The following is a 14,207-nucleotide window of genomic DNA, read 5'->3' as shown; positions in this document are numbered from 1 at the left end:
CGGGAAAGGATGAGAAAGGGTTGTAGAAGCAGGATGGAAAACCCACCCTGGCTTTGCAGAAAGGAGGAATGTGAGGGTTAAATGCCAAAAGGCCTCATTAGCTACTAGCCAAGCCATACCATACAGCATATGGATTTTAGGATTGATATGTTGTTGACCTTTTTTTAGGATTTTACCCCAAAGTTGTAAAGTTGTTGAGCTTTTTTAAGGATTGAAGTTGTTGAGCTTTTTAGTTCTTTAGTGTGTTTTTTTAGGATTTTACCCCAAGAAATAAACTGCCACAAGGGCTGGATTAAACCGACCAGCAGGCAGGATTAGGCTCCCAAAACGGACTTCGGACATGCTTGGTTTATGGTATTTACTTCTACAGGATGCAGTGACGGTATTAACTTGGATGGTTTTAAAATGTGATTAGACATACTGTATTCATGGAGGATAAGGCTATTAATGACCACTAGCCATGATGCCAATGTTCTACATCCACTGTTGAAGGCAGTATGATTCTGTATAACAGTTTCTTGGAATCTCAGGTGGTCAGGAGTACTTTTGGACTTATGTCTGACAACTGGTTGGCCGCTGTGAATAGAATATGCTGGACTAGATAGGCCTTCTTTGGTCTTATCATTGTCTTACATTAAGACAAGCTGTTACTAGCAGTGGTTGCTAAGAAATTACAAGATAATAACGGCTTCAGATCTGTGTAGGTTTGCTTGAAGACCATTAGAATTCAACTTCTCCAGTGGTGTTTATGAAGTTCAAATAGTTTTGACTAAAGCTTCTCTCCCAGTATTTCTCACAGCAAAATCTTGTAAGTAATAAAATGGGATATATTCTCCTCCTTTCTGGATACCATGGGTGCTTATTATTTATCAACTGATTGGATTTCTAATTTGTAAACTAAGCATGACATGCTCATAGAATATTATGAGAGAGTGACTTGGGTTCATTAGTGATTTTTTTTTTAAAAAACCCAACACCTACAGTTTTACTGTTAAAGGTAAAGGTACCCCTGCCCGTACGGGCCAGTCTTGACAGACTCTAGGGTTGTGCGCTCATCTCACTCTAGAGGCCGGGAGCCAGCGCTGTCCGCAGACACTTCTGTGTCGCGTGGCCAGCGTGACGAAGCTGCTCTGGCGAACTGGCACCAGAGCAGCACACGGAAACACCGTTTACCTTCCCGCTAGAAAGCGGTACCTATTTATCTACTTGCACTTAAGGGTGCTTTCGAACTGCTAGGTGGGCAGGAGCTGGGACCGAAAGACGGGAGCTCACCCCGCCGCGGGGATTCGAACCACTGACCATGCGATTGGCAAGTCCTAGGCACTGAGGTTTTACCCACAGCGCCACCCGCGTCCCCATACAGTTTTACTGTTAGTTGGATTTTAAACACTGCTTAGAATAGTAGTTTTCAAAGTTCCAAAGCCCAGGGAACCTTACATATGTTGGTTTGTCTTCCAAGGAATGCCTTCATCTTGCAGGAAATTTTTATTTTCAACTAGAATCTCTGGTTTACAAAACATGCTTAAATTTACAAAATAAGTTGCACATTATAGAATGTTGGAGTGGAAGATGGAAGACAGAAAAAAGCTGCTCAACCCTTTCTATGCCGGCTCAAAAATTCACAAAGAGAACACTCTTAACAGCTTGTGGAGAGTGATTTCTGAGCTCAAACAGTGCCAGAGGGGGGAAAGGATTAAGCTGCCTCTGCTTGCTTATGCTTCCTTCATTCCAGATCTCAGGGCAGTTTTGCTTTTAAAAAGCCAAGAGAAAAAATAATGCAGAACCTTGTTTACTGTGCAGTGTGAGCCACAGGAGCTCTTAACCTGGATTAGTTATGACTTTACTTGTTAAATGATCATTAGACTGCCTTGCAAGGTAGATCATTCCCTATCTTCTGTACATCCTTGTTCTAGGATATGCTCTCAGTTCACACAGGGCTGGTGCCTACAAACTGTTCTCACAAATTCTTTTGTGGCTATTTTTAATTGCCAGAGAAAATAGATAGTGGTCAATGAGCTATTACAGTTTCTGACAGAAACCCCCATCTCTTAGAAAAGTTTGAAAATCACTGTAGCAATTATAAAGGGCAGGGGAAGAGAGAATTGTAGGTATTGTATCCAGTGCTAGTCCTATATAGAGTAGGCCCATTGACGTTGGGATAGAACTGCATGTGTTTAACAATACTAAAGTATCAGTGTATATGGATACACTTATTTCAGTGGCTCTGGTTGTAAAACAGTGTGTACCTTCTTAATGCAAATTTGCGATTAAAAAATTATGGCAAGTTTAGTATTGTCTGTGTGAATTTTCCAATTGTATTTCAGACTTTAAGAAAGAAAGGCCTTAATGGTTGTGAGAGCCCTGATGCTGACGATTACTTTGAGCACAGTCCACTATCGGAGGACAGATTCAGCAAACTAAATGAAGATAGTGATTTTATTTTCAAGCGAGGCCCTGTAAGTACTTTTCTTAGCTCCTACTTTTTATTTGTTGATTCTTTTTATTAACTTCATTATTTAGGCTCTGAACAAGAAGGAAAACAGAGGGTGCGACAGCCCGGACCCTGACACTTCATATGTGCTCACGCCACATACAGAAGAAAAATATAAAAAAATTAATGAAGAGTTTGATAATATGATGCGGAATCATAAAATCGCAGTGAGTACTGTGGTATGGCTTGTGACTTTATTATATGCATGAGAACATTTTGCAACATCTCCTTAACTTTGAAAGCTACATTAAAGATGACATTGTTGTACAAGCTTATAAAGCAGAAATATTCATGCAAGATGCATGAATCTGAGACAGAAATCTTGGGATTTTTATATGAACTCTGAGAAAGGCAGGAAAAGCCTCTTACACACTCCACTTCCTAAGAAGCACTGTTTTCATTAAATTTCTGGTCACAGAGAAACAAAAATGCTTACAGTGTCTACTTTGTTAGCTGAAATCAAACAAGGCCTAGTACAAACCTTTCAGGCCTAGAGAAATCCATTCTGTACAGGCTCCTGTACAGGCTCCTGTCTTTCTTCAGTCTTTTCTCAATAAACTACAGTGGGACCTTGGCTCTCCAACAGCTTGGCTCCTGAAAAACCCGGAAGTGAGTGTTCCAGTTTGCGAATGTTTTTCGGAAGCCGAATGTCTGATGCAGCTTCCGCGGCTTCTGATTGAGTGCAGGAAGTTCCTGCAGCCAATCAGATCCTGTGCCTTGGTTTTCGAACGGTTCTGGGAGTCCAATGGGCTCCCGGAATGGATTAAATTCGACAACCAAGGTACCACAGTAGTTGTTTTCTGTTATTTTGCCATGTATCATCCTAGATCTGTGAAAAATATGCTGCAGTATTTTTATATTAAAATATTTTCAGAACTGGGTATTCCTTGGTATAGAACTCAGATGCCTTTGAAGTAAAACCTGTAACTCTTAAGAAGTTAAGGTAGTCTGTATATTGTGATCAGTTGTTTTTGTCCCTCACTAAGAAAATCATTGAGAGAGAGAGGATTATCAGCATATGCCATTGAGTAATTGGTCAGATAATTATTGTCCTTAGTCTATAAGGGAAGCCATATCTGAGTGTGATTTTCTTTTGAGAAACCTTTGTAAGTCACTTTGAGAGTGTTTAAGACCATAAAGGAGGATATAAGCATTCTACATAAATGAAAATAAACATGATTGCACAACTATAATTTCCCAATTTTGTTGGCAGAAGCTATGGCATTTTTTTTCAAAACCTTGTTAGTTTCTATTGCTAAATATGTCCTAATATTCTTTTGTTTTGTTCATTCCAAGACTAGCATTCTGTACACACCAAAAGAAGGTTTTTAAAAATAAAGTCCTGTGATTTATTACTCTCTTAAATGAATTGCTAAAGGAATTTTTCAGTGTGCTATTTAAGGCAAAATTCTACCTTGTAGTGATGATGTGTTGCTCATATAACAATAGAATATAACATAGTCATATTATGGTAAATTATTTACCAGTCAAACTATAAGGAAGCTGTTTTTGTTGGTTCTTATTTTATATAGCATCATCCAAGTATATGGCATTTGAAAAGGAGAGGTCTCTGTCATGACAGCCTTACAATCTAGAAATTGATATAAGGGCCATAGCAAAAGGTAGTGGGGGTGGTAGTGAATTGTGGAAGAATATGCAGTCATTTCTGTTACATGTTTTTAGGTATAGTTAAATAGATTCTGGGGACTAGAGACCAAACAATTCTCAGATGGGTTTTTGAGGAAGGATTTCAAAGAAACAGGATTTAACATAAGATGTAATGCTTACATGTACTTCATCAAAGTGCTTTTTTAAAAAAAAAACATAAATTGCATTCCTTCAAATCCAATCTTAAGCTAAATTGCAAAGAATTATGCATTAATTTTTTTTTACTTGAAATAGTTTTACAAATGAATACAAATATAATAGCACAACTCTCTAGCTTTTTTAGAACTTTCAGCATAGTTCTATAGTAATACATAATGTGAAGAATCAGGTTTGCCTTGGACAGTATGCTGTATTTTCCAGTAACATCCTTTCCTCCCTCTCTCATTGCATGCTTAAGTGCTCTCAAATACTGTTTCTGATTGCAAAGGGATAATTTTCATTTTCTGCAATAATCAAAATGCTTCTTAAAAGTTTGCTAGAAAGTTACGGGCAGATGCCCAGAACATCTTTCATTTTCTACATATGATATTTTGTAAAACATATCTCCATGTGATCAACTTTGAGTGATTATCTGTAGCTCTTGGTAATTATCGGTATCTCTAACCAATTTTGAGAATGCTAAGTGTGGTTTGTATGTAACAAATTTGAATAGTTTGCATTACATAATTAAGATGTGTGTGTACTATATGTATGTTTCAAAACTCCTTTTAGAAACCAAGAAGCTGTTTTCTAACATTTTGATTAAAACTTGAGGAAAGTGTAGCTCTTTAAATCTCACATGATTTCCCCCCACTCTTTTCAGCCTGGGTTACCTCCGCAGAACTTCTCAATGTCGGTCACTGTTCCTGTGTCCAGCCCCAATACTTTAACCTACAGTAATCCTGGGAGTTCCCTTGTATCCCCAGCACTGGCAGCAAGTTCTACCTTGACAGACTCTACCATGCTGACCCCTCCTCAAGCCTCATTGCATCGAAATGTGTCACCAGGAGGTCCTCAGAGACCACCAAGTACAGGCAGTGCAAGTAAGCATTCCTCCCTCACCCCAAGTTTCAGCAAGCTGTCACTCTTTACTTTTGTACATTGCATTATCTGAGTGAAATAAATATTCTTCCTCTGTATCCCCCAATTAGGTGGTATGCTGTCCACAACAGATCTGTCAGTGCCAAATGGAGCTGGTTCAAGCCCAGTGGGTAAGTTTCAAAGTTTTGCATTTTGAATACTGCAAGAGGCTTAATTGGCTTAGGAACAGATGAAGAAATCAAAGCAAAGACTGTTTCTTTCAGGACTGACTCTTCTGAGCTGTGGGAAAGGATATCTGCTACCGTATTTTTCGCTCTATAACACGCACCAGACCATAACACGCACGTAGTTTTTAGAGGAGGAAAACAAGAAAAAAATTATTCTAAACGAAATAGTGGATATATGATTTTTGTGGTTCATGCTGTGGCCACAGACATGTGATCTGACGGTGAGTTTGGAGTAGCCCAATGCAAAAATCCTGAGGATCCATGTGGATCCATGCTTTGTAACGGAGGAGGGAAGGAAGGGGAACCATGGATCCTCTGCTCACGACTGCAGCAGATCTCCCCTGCCACCCGTAGGCATTCGCTCCATAACACGCACAGACATTTCCCCTTACTTCCTAGGAGGAAAAAAGTGAGTGTTATGGTGCAAAAAATACGGTACTTTTTTATGTCCAGCATTTGCTTTTGCTTGTTATATGTAATATGTTCTTGGATATGTCCTTTTTGGTGTAAGTGCTTAGAAAATGTGGTTACCCTAAATTTTGGCATCCAAAGTCGTAATGAGACTTGAATCTTCCTAGTAGTTTCTTCTATTTTGAACTAAGTGCACTGTTGAAGGGAATCAGCTGCAAGGATAATAGAGCCTATGGGCATGTTTTTATCTCTCTCTGCTTCTCGAATAACTCTGAGCTTTTTGCTTTTGCCAGTCTGCAGTTTGTGTAACTTTCTGTAAATCGTACTGAAAAAGAGCAGTCTCCAAAGGGGTGGGGATGGCATCAATCTGTAGGCCTGCATGTCAGCTTGACTTTCGAAGGGGAGCTCCAGATATTTTCCTTGCACTTGTTGACAAACTGGAGAGTGGTGCTGCTTGCTTCAATCAGTGTAGAGGCATCTGTGTTCCAGTTCTCAAATTACCGGAAGGTGCCATGAACACCTGCTGTCAATATTACGTGCCCACTCACAACATCATTTGATGGTGAAGGATCAGTTAGCTCAGGTCAGAGAGCATAGAATCATTCCTGTGAAATCAATTGATTTTCCTATTAGAGCCCAGTTTTCCAGTATCACTGTTATAAGTTAAAACAAAAATGTCTGGAAGTCCTTTGATAACAAAGACTATATGTATGTGAATTTAAGGTTGCAGATGGCATGCTAGCTGTGAGAACCTTAGCCCTTCCTGCTTTTGCTCTGGCATTCTGCAGAACTGTTAATTCTAGTAAAAGCTTAGGCATGAAAATGGATATAAATTAGGCTGCAGGTCAATTACTTTTAATGCAGTATTTATGAATGACAAAATTTTAGAAAATGTATTTATTAAAGGTTTTTAAACAAAAAAAAATCAATGCAATGTGATTTAAAAGGTAATATACAATTGCAAAAGAGATTTTCCTGTTACAATACAATTATCATTAAGCAACCCAATTCACAGGTAAATTCACATCCAGGTATGGAGGGTTCTCCATGTTGTCATACAGTGTGGTGCAGACCGGTGAAGATTAATAGTTAATTAATGTAACTTTAAAAAGGGGGCCAAACTTCATCAAACCAATCATGTTTCATGATGCCTTGTACCACTCTCAAATGTTTTGAGAGGGCTATGGACCAAACAAGGGACGCGGGTGGCGCTGTGGGTTAAACCACAGAGCCTAGGACGGCGAATCCCCGCGACGGGGTGAGCTCCCGTTGTTCGGTCCCAGCTCCTGCCCACCTAGCAGTTCGAAAGCACCTCAAAAGTGCAAGTAGATAAATAGGGACCACTCTCCGGCGGGAAGGTAAACAGCGTTTCCGTGTGCTGTGCTGGTGCTGGCTCGCCAGAAGCGGCTTCGTCATGCTGGCCACGTGACCTGGAAGCTGTCTGCGGACAAGCGCCGGCTCCTGGCCTATAGAGCGAGATGAGTGCGCAACCCTAGAGTCGGTCATGACTGGACCTCACGGTCAGGGGTACCTTTACCTTTACCTTTATGGACCAAACAACACTCATCTACTGCTCTCTAGAGGGCCCATTAACTGACTTCCAACACTCAGCAACTTTTTTTTATATCCACTCTCCAAAGATGCACAACCAGTTCTTTGGTTGGTGTACAGAAAACTTGGATGGTGTACAGTGCCATTGAACTTTTATGTTCAATGTAAAGTACCTTTATGGATGTATCTTGGATTCTGGCATATCCTTCGCATATCCTTTCCCAATCCACATCTTCAGTGCACATCTATATCTCCTTCCCTGGAGACCTGTTTTGTCACCCACTGATTACTTAATAAGCAGTATATAGATTACTGAGGCAGACGGTCTCAGTTGCTGGCTCAACCTGATGCATAAACCTTCAAACAGTGTCCAGGACCATAGCATGCCACCCTTTCTCATAAGTTCCCTCCTTCCCAAAGGACCACACCTGCTTAAATTGGAGCCACAAGACTTTAACACCTTGCAACTTCTCCCTCAAAATGTTCTTTGATGAGGTGGCCCTTCACCACAACATCTCTAATTCTATACAAATGCTTAGATTTCCATTCTTTAAATTGAGTATATTTATATTTGTGCCTAAATTCAGTGGGGGGAGTCAGGGGAGAGAATGCTGGTGCCAAGCAATCACTCCAAGACTTCCAAACTTCCATAGTAGCCTTGAAAAATGAAATATTAAGCATGAACTATTACCGTATTTTTCCCTCTATAACACGCAGATTTTTTCTGCTAAAAAGTAAGGGGAAATGTCTGTCCGTGTTATTGAGCGAATGTGTGGTCCCTGGAGCTGACTGTCCCAAGTACAGGGCAAAAATCAGGCAAAAATCATATCGCGCCGTCACGGAGGAGAGGAGGCTGCTGCTTTCCTGCATTCTGCCTCAGGGTCTTACTGCCCACCCTCTTCTGTTTCATTACTGTGTTTGCTCAAACGGAACAAAGAGCAGGCAAATCCCCTCCCCTCCAGGCAAGCAGAGGGGAAAGCAGAGCGTCCTTCCCTCTAATTCCTCTCCGTGCTCCGGTGCTGCTGCTGCTGCATCTAGGGACTTGCAGGCAGTGGAAAACATGCAGGAGAGAGAGAGAGAGAGAGAGAGAGAGAGAGAGAGAGAGAGGGGGGGGCTGGCTTGGGTGGGGGGGACTTTTGCCTTCCTCCCCCCCCTTTAAACCCCTCTCTTGCATTCTTAGCCAGCTGCTTCTCCGCACACCCGTCTCATGCTCCTTGTCCCTTCTATGCTTTTTCTTCCCTCCCCACTTAAAACGTAGTTACAAAGCACGGATCCACATGGATCCTCAGGATCTTTGCATTGGGTCACCCCAGATTCACCATCAGATCACATAGCATGTCCATGGCTACAGCCTGCACCAAAAAAAATCACGCACCCATTGTTGCCTGGGGCTGCAATGGTACAAAAACATGGTTACAAAGCACAGATCGACATGGATTCTCAGGATTTTTGCATTGGGTCAAAACTCACCGTCAAATCACATGTCTGTGGCCACAGCATGAAGCACAAAAATGATACATCCACTGTTTCATTCAGATTTTTTTTTCTTGTTTTCCTCCTCTAAAAACTATGTGCGTGTTATGGTCAGGTGCATGTTATCGAGCGAAAAATACGGTAGCTACCATTACAGCAACTCTGTAATGCAGATGAAAGTGGCTCCTTTTAGATGCAATTTTGTAAGCAAGGAATGCTTAACTCTCCACTCCCCTTCCTCCGTTTGACACATGCTGATCCTGGTTAGCTGAAGTGATGCTTTCTTTTTCCATTCAAACCATGGTTTAAAATCCTGGTTAGTAAACTGACATTAAACCACACTTCCCTGTTTGGCATGTAGAGGATCAGCATGTCAACGAAGAGAGAAGAGGACTGGGGAGTGTGCAGGACAGATGCTTCCACAGAGCTTCCTAAACTATTGCTTAGCAAGCTGAGTGTGTTACATCCAAACTAGGGCAGTAAATCTAGCAGCATTTTAAGCCCATCAGAAGTGAAACTCTGCCACTTCCTGGATCTGCCCCCCCCCGCCAACTTGGTAATAAATTTAAATATGTCACTGTAGCTTTTAGCTAGGGCATTCAAGTTTCACTGTATTACTGAACGGTCAGCATCCAGTATTTTGTCAGGATGCTGTGACTTGTCAGTTACTCCAGTGACACACTGTGGCAGGTGGGAATTAACCTCCACCATCCTGAAAATACAAACTGAAGTCTAGCTGATGCATTCTGAAAGAGGACCCACTTAAACTGGAATACGAATTAATAACAAACCACAGGCATTTGTTACATTACTTTATTTATCTAAATATGTTTAGGTCACTTTTTAGGACAAAGCTGTCGCATGGCAACTTACCCAAAACCACAAGTATGTATATAATCAAAAATGTAGCAAACATTTCAACAATAACAGTCAGCATTAAACCATTTAAAACAGCTGAAATGTTTCATTTTTTCATCCAGCATTGTCAGGGAGTAAATGGGTCTTTAAAAGCATGTATTGATGGTACCATATGCTCATTTGTCGGAATAGAATTCCACAAATGTGGGCCCACCATGAGAAGCGCCTGTCTTTTGTGCACACTAACTGAATTGATATAAATGGCAGACCTATTATAGACTCTCTGAAGCTGATTTTAGAGCATGGGCAAGTTCATACAAGTGAAGGCAGGTCCTTCTAAGGTAATGTGACCCCAAATCAGTGGCAGCTTTAAAGATCATTACTAAATTGGCCTAGAAATCCATGGGCAACCAGTGCAAAGGGTTGCCCAACTCCCCCATCAATATATAGATGGGCACGTGTTTGTTTAGTTTATTTACTGACGTGCTATAATCTTATAAGGTTGCTAATAAGTAGTCTTCTGGGCAACTCCACAGCATAAAATGACAACATGGGATTGAAAATCCAATATCACGAAAGTAGCTTACACCAGTTGAACATTCTACATAGTCTTCAAAGGCAGACACGTATTCAAGTCTGGATGTCATTAGTGCATGTGTAGCATAGTTTAGGTAAACCCTATCTAGGTAAAATCACATATGCCACATCATCCTGAACACATACTGGATTTCCACAGACAACACAAAGTGCAGGAGATCCCCCAAACTGAGGAAGTTACATCAGGGGAGGGATGTAACCCCACCCTAGTCTGGTTCCAAACATCCGTACACTTTGGTTGGTTTCCACAGTCTTTCTGTGTTGTCTTGATTAAATTTTAGCTTGAATGGTTTCATTCATCCCAAAACTGAATCCAGACACCAGTTCAAGGGTTTCACAGCCTCCCTGGGATGAGTATGTCAAAACAAGAGCTAGAGCTGTGTTTTATATTCATACTGATGAAAATTGCACCCTAAATCTCCAGATAACTTCTTTTAGCAAGTGGTAATATTTCAAACTAGATTTTAATTCTTCTTTTGCAATTCCCTATTTCCTCTCTTCTCCTTGATGCTCTTTAGATGTTTTAGTGGCAACGTCCTTGCTTTTCCAAGGATTCATCCTGCTACTCTGCTGTAATATTTGAAAACACATTGACCAATGATGATTCCAATCACATAGGTCCTTATCACACATTTGTCATCAAAGCAGAATTCATGGGTTGATAGTTGAGTGGCGAAGTTGAGTGCAGTTGTCCATTACACAGGGTCTTCTTACATAGGAACAATATTGGAACATAGGAAGCTGCCTTATACTGAGTCAGACTATTGGTCCCTCTAGCTGACTGGCAGCAGCTATCCAGGATTTTAGAAAGGGTTCTGTTCCAAGTCTACCTGGAGGTGCTGGGGATTAATCCTGGGACCTTTTGTGTGCAAATGAGGTGCTCTATTAATTACTGAACTTTGCCTTTTTCTCCTAAACTCTCTTAAACATTACTGTGTGAATTAAACAGCAGAAAAATGGTTTAACATCACTCCTGTAACATCTAAAGAATACTGTAGTATAGTCAGTTAAAGATCTGAGTGTGATGGGCACCTCCCTTAGAGGTATTGAAATGTTAATCTCCTGTGGAAAACAGTCATTCTTAGGTTGACTCAAGGCTGAACAAATACTAATATCTGTAATTAAGGCTGAAAAAAACCAGTCATGCATCAAATTGTATCTCTCTTCTCCTCCACCCAGAGGGTACTGTTTTGTGGACGCTTAAAGCAAGAAGAGAGACAGTATTGAAGCCAGAAGTTAAAATCTTCATGTTTCAAAGAAGTGTTCATTTAGCTCTTGTTTTAATTTATGAATTCATATTGTCCCAACAATTAAGGAGCTTTGAGTTTTTACACTGAGCCATATCCCTTATCAGATGTTTGGTGCTTATATCCAAAGTTAAATTGTCGGAAGGCAATGTGTTCTAACAATTGGCTTTCTATAATTTATGCTAGAAATTAATGTGATAATGAACTCCCTCTGAGGCACTGAGACAGAACCAGGGTTTTAGTCTGCCTGGGAGACTGTTAAGGGGCACCTGCTCTGTGTGACAGATAATAATCTAATATGAGACAGGGCACCTGATGCAGTTTTGCTTTACAAAACTCAAATGTTGCATGTTTGGGTGGTATTTGGGTGGGGGCAGGGGCAGAGGCACTGGCACATTGCCAAGCACAGGCACTCTTGGCCCCAGGGCAACATCAGTTTAGATCTAACCTTGGTCTTTGGTTCCCAATTAGCTAATTACTGAGGATGGCCTATTTTCCAAAAGCCAAGCCGTGGATCCCCTGCTTTTGGAAAAAATGATAAATCTATTGTAGTTACATCTGCAAGGCAATTTTTTGAACAAAATGTGGTGTAGCCTCTAGTAAGCAGAGGGTTTTAGGTATACTAAAAAACAGACTAGGGTTGAGGAATATATGGTTTTCAACATCATGATATATCAGCAGTTAAACATTGTGATATTCTGACATATCACAGTGTCTAAAATTTGGAGATCGGGTGGCTGGGGTGCATGCAGATCAGATGTGAGGATGAGGGGAAGAAGTAGCCACGAAGATCAGATGGGGGGGGAGGAGAGGAAGCAGAGTCACCTCTACTGCATGCTTTGAGTGGGAGGGGAGATGGGTATGGGGGGGGCATGAAGCCGCCATCAGTGGGGCAGCCAGCAAAGATGCATGTCCACTGTGGCTGCTGTTGCTTTCCCGTTGACTGAGAAAAGCTGCTCTGCCTCAGTGTCAGAGGAAAGTAGTGCCACGGTGCCTTGAAGGGCAATCAGCTGCCCTGTTTTCCATCAATGTGAGAGGGAGGTAGCTCCTCACAATTGGCTGCCCTGTTTTCCCTCAGCGTGAAGGAGGGCAGCTCAAATAAGCAGCAATATCGGCTGAGATCATTGTGCAATATTGGTGGTGCCTTGAAATCGGCTGCCCTGCTCTTCCTCATGCAAGGAGTGATATATTGCTGCGTATTGCCAGCAATACGATTAGCTGCGAGGGGGAGGCAAGGGCCCTCTCATGTGTTCTGCGGACCTCCAGGGGTCCCTGGACCCCTAATTGGGAACCGCTGCTGTAGATGTTACTGAACTACAAAACTCATCATACTTGGTTAAGCTGTTTGGGGCTGATAGGAGCTGTGGTTCAGTAACATCTAGAGGACCATGTGCTAGCCATCCTAAGTTTAAACCCGCCATAGTTATAAACACTGGGGGGGAAACCAAGCCAATTCTTCTCAAATGTCCAAACTAATCTTCCATTTTTAATTCCATTTGGAGTTAAATGGCAAGGAAATGCAAAAAGTAGTCCAGCAAAATTGTACCCACCCCTGCTGCATTCACACCTGCTGAGGGTAACACTTCATGCAGCGGATGAATTGCATGATAGTTCTCCAAAACTTGTGCCATAATATTTGTCTACTCTAAATGAGTAGATATTGCATATTCAGTTGTGTATCTATTACTCCTTTGAATATAAGGTTTGTTGATTTAGGTGTTGTTTTAATAAAAATGAATGCAAAAATGCATCAGGGAGAAGGCCATCTGAACTTCTTGGGGGAGGGCATTCCAGAGCACTGGGCCACAACCAAAAGTCTCCTCAAGAAGCAAAGCAATCTCCAAAAGAGTTGTAATTTGAATTAAAGCCTTGCAGATCTCAGTTGCTGAGAGAGTAGGCTTATGTAGAAGGAGGCATTTGCTGAGATAATCGGGACCTAGGTTGTATTGCGTTAAAAGCACTTTGAAGTGGCCTCCGATGAATTGGCAGCCAGTGAAAGCCTTTTCCCATGGTTGATTGCTTAGTATCACCAGATGTTATAGAAAAATTATAATTTATTGAGAGGGTGAGGTGGGGTGGGAGGTAGATAGACAGCTGCCACATTTGAAAGGCAAATGTGTCCTAATTTGATAGAGAAGTAGCTCAGCGTTTCACATGGTTGGTATGTAAATAATATCGGTGTTGCAGTAAAATAAAGTTAACACACAGGAAGGTTAGACTAGAAAAGGAATCAAGCTGTTAAAATGCTCTGAGAATACCTTCCTGGAGGAACACTGGCTAGTGGGCCTCACTATCTTTATTAAATATCAAAGCTATATGATAATGACACGTAGACCTTAATGGCTGGATTGATTAACTGCCCCCCCCCTTGAATGGAAGAACTTGTATAGCTGTCTAGTAGAGCAGGCAGATACTAGCTTGATTGCATCCAGATTGGGTTTCCATGGAAGCTTTTCATCAATAAGTAATCCTAGGTATTTAAATCGATGTGCTTGCTCGAGGGTGTGACCATCTAATGTCCACTTAGGCTTGGTAACCCTCTTACCAAATACAGCAACCTTAGTTTTGGCATAACTAACTTTTAGGTGTTCTTTTTTGCACAGTTGGCCAAATTTGACCAGCATCCATCTGAGTCCAATTTTGTTCAAAGAGAGCAGGATTAGG

At 41.3% G+C, this 14,207-nt stretch overlaps 1 protein-coding gene across 12 annotated transcripts in view; it reads left to right on the top strand.

Annotated features, from left to right (window-relative positions):
- MEF2A (myocyte enhancer factor 2A) overlaps nt 1–14,207 on the top strand; it is an 88,541-nt gene that overhangs the window by 53,490 nt on the left and 20,844 nt on the right. For 6 of the 12 annotated variants that reach the window (XM_053364242.1, XM_053364243.1, XM_053364244.1 and 3 more), the window contains 3 exons: nt 2,325–2,456; nt 4,962–5,181; nt 5,290–5,349. In XM_053364242.1, the coding sequence (XP_053220217.1) occupies nt 2,325–2,456; nt 4,962–5,181; nt 5,290–5,349 (412 nt within the window). Of the gene's footprint in view, nt 1–2,324; nt 2,457–2,520; nt 2,659–4,961; nt 5,182–5,289; nt 5,350–14,207 lie in introns of all 12 variants that reach the window. The other 6 variants (XM_053364234.1, XM_053364233.1, XM_053364236.1 and 3 more) reach the window with 2 other exon arrangements.

Source organism: Podarcis raffonei, chromosome 14 (assembly GCF_027172205.1).
Source record: "Podarcis raffonei isolate rPodRaf1 chromosome 14, rPodRaf1.pri, whole genome shotgun sequence".
NCBI classification, from domain to species: domain Eukaryota; kingdom Metazoa; phylum Chordata; class Lepidosauria; order Squamata; family Lacertidae; genus Podarcis; species Podarcis raffonei.
Note: the sequence above shows the minus strand (reverse complement) of the source record. Positions and strands in the feature narration are given on the sequence as shown.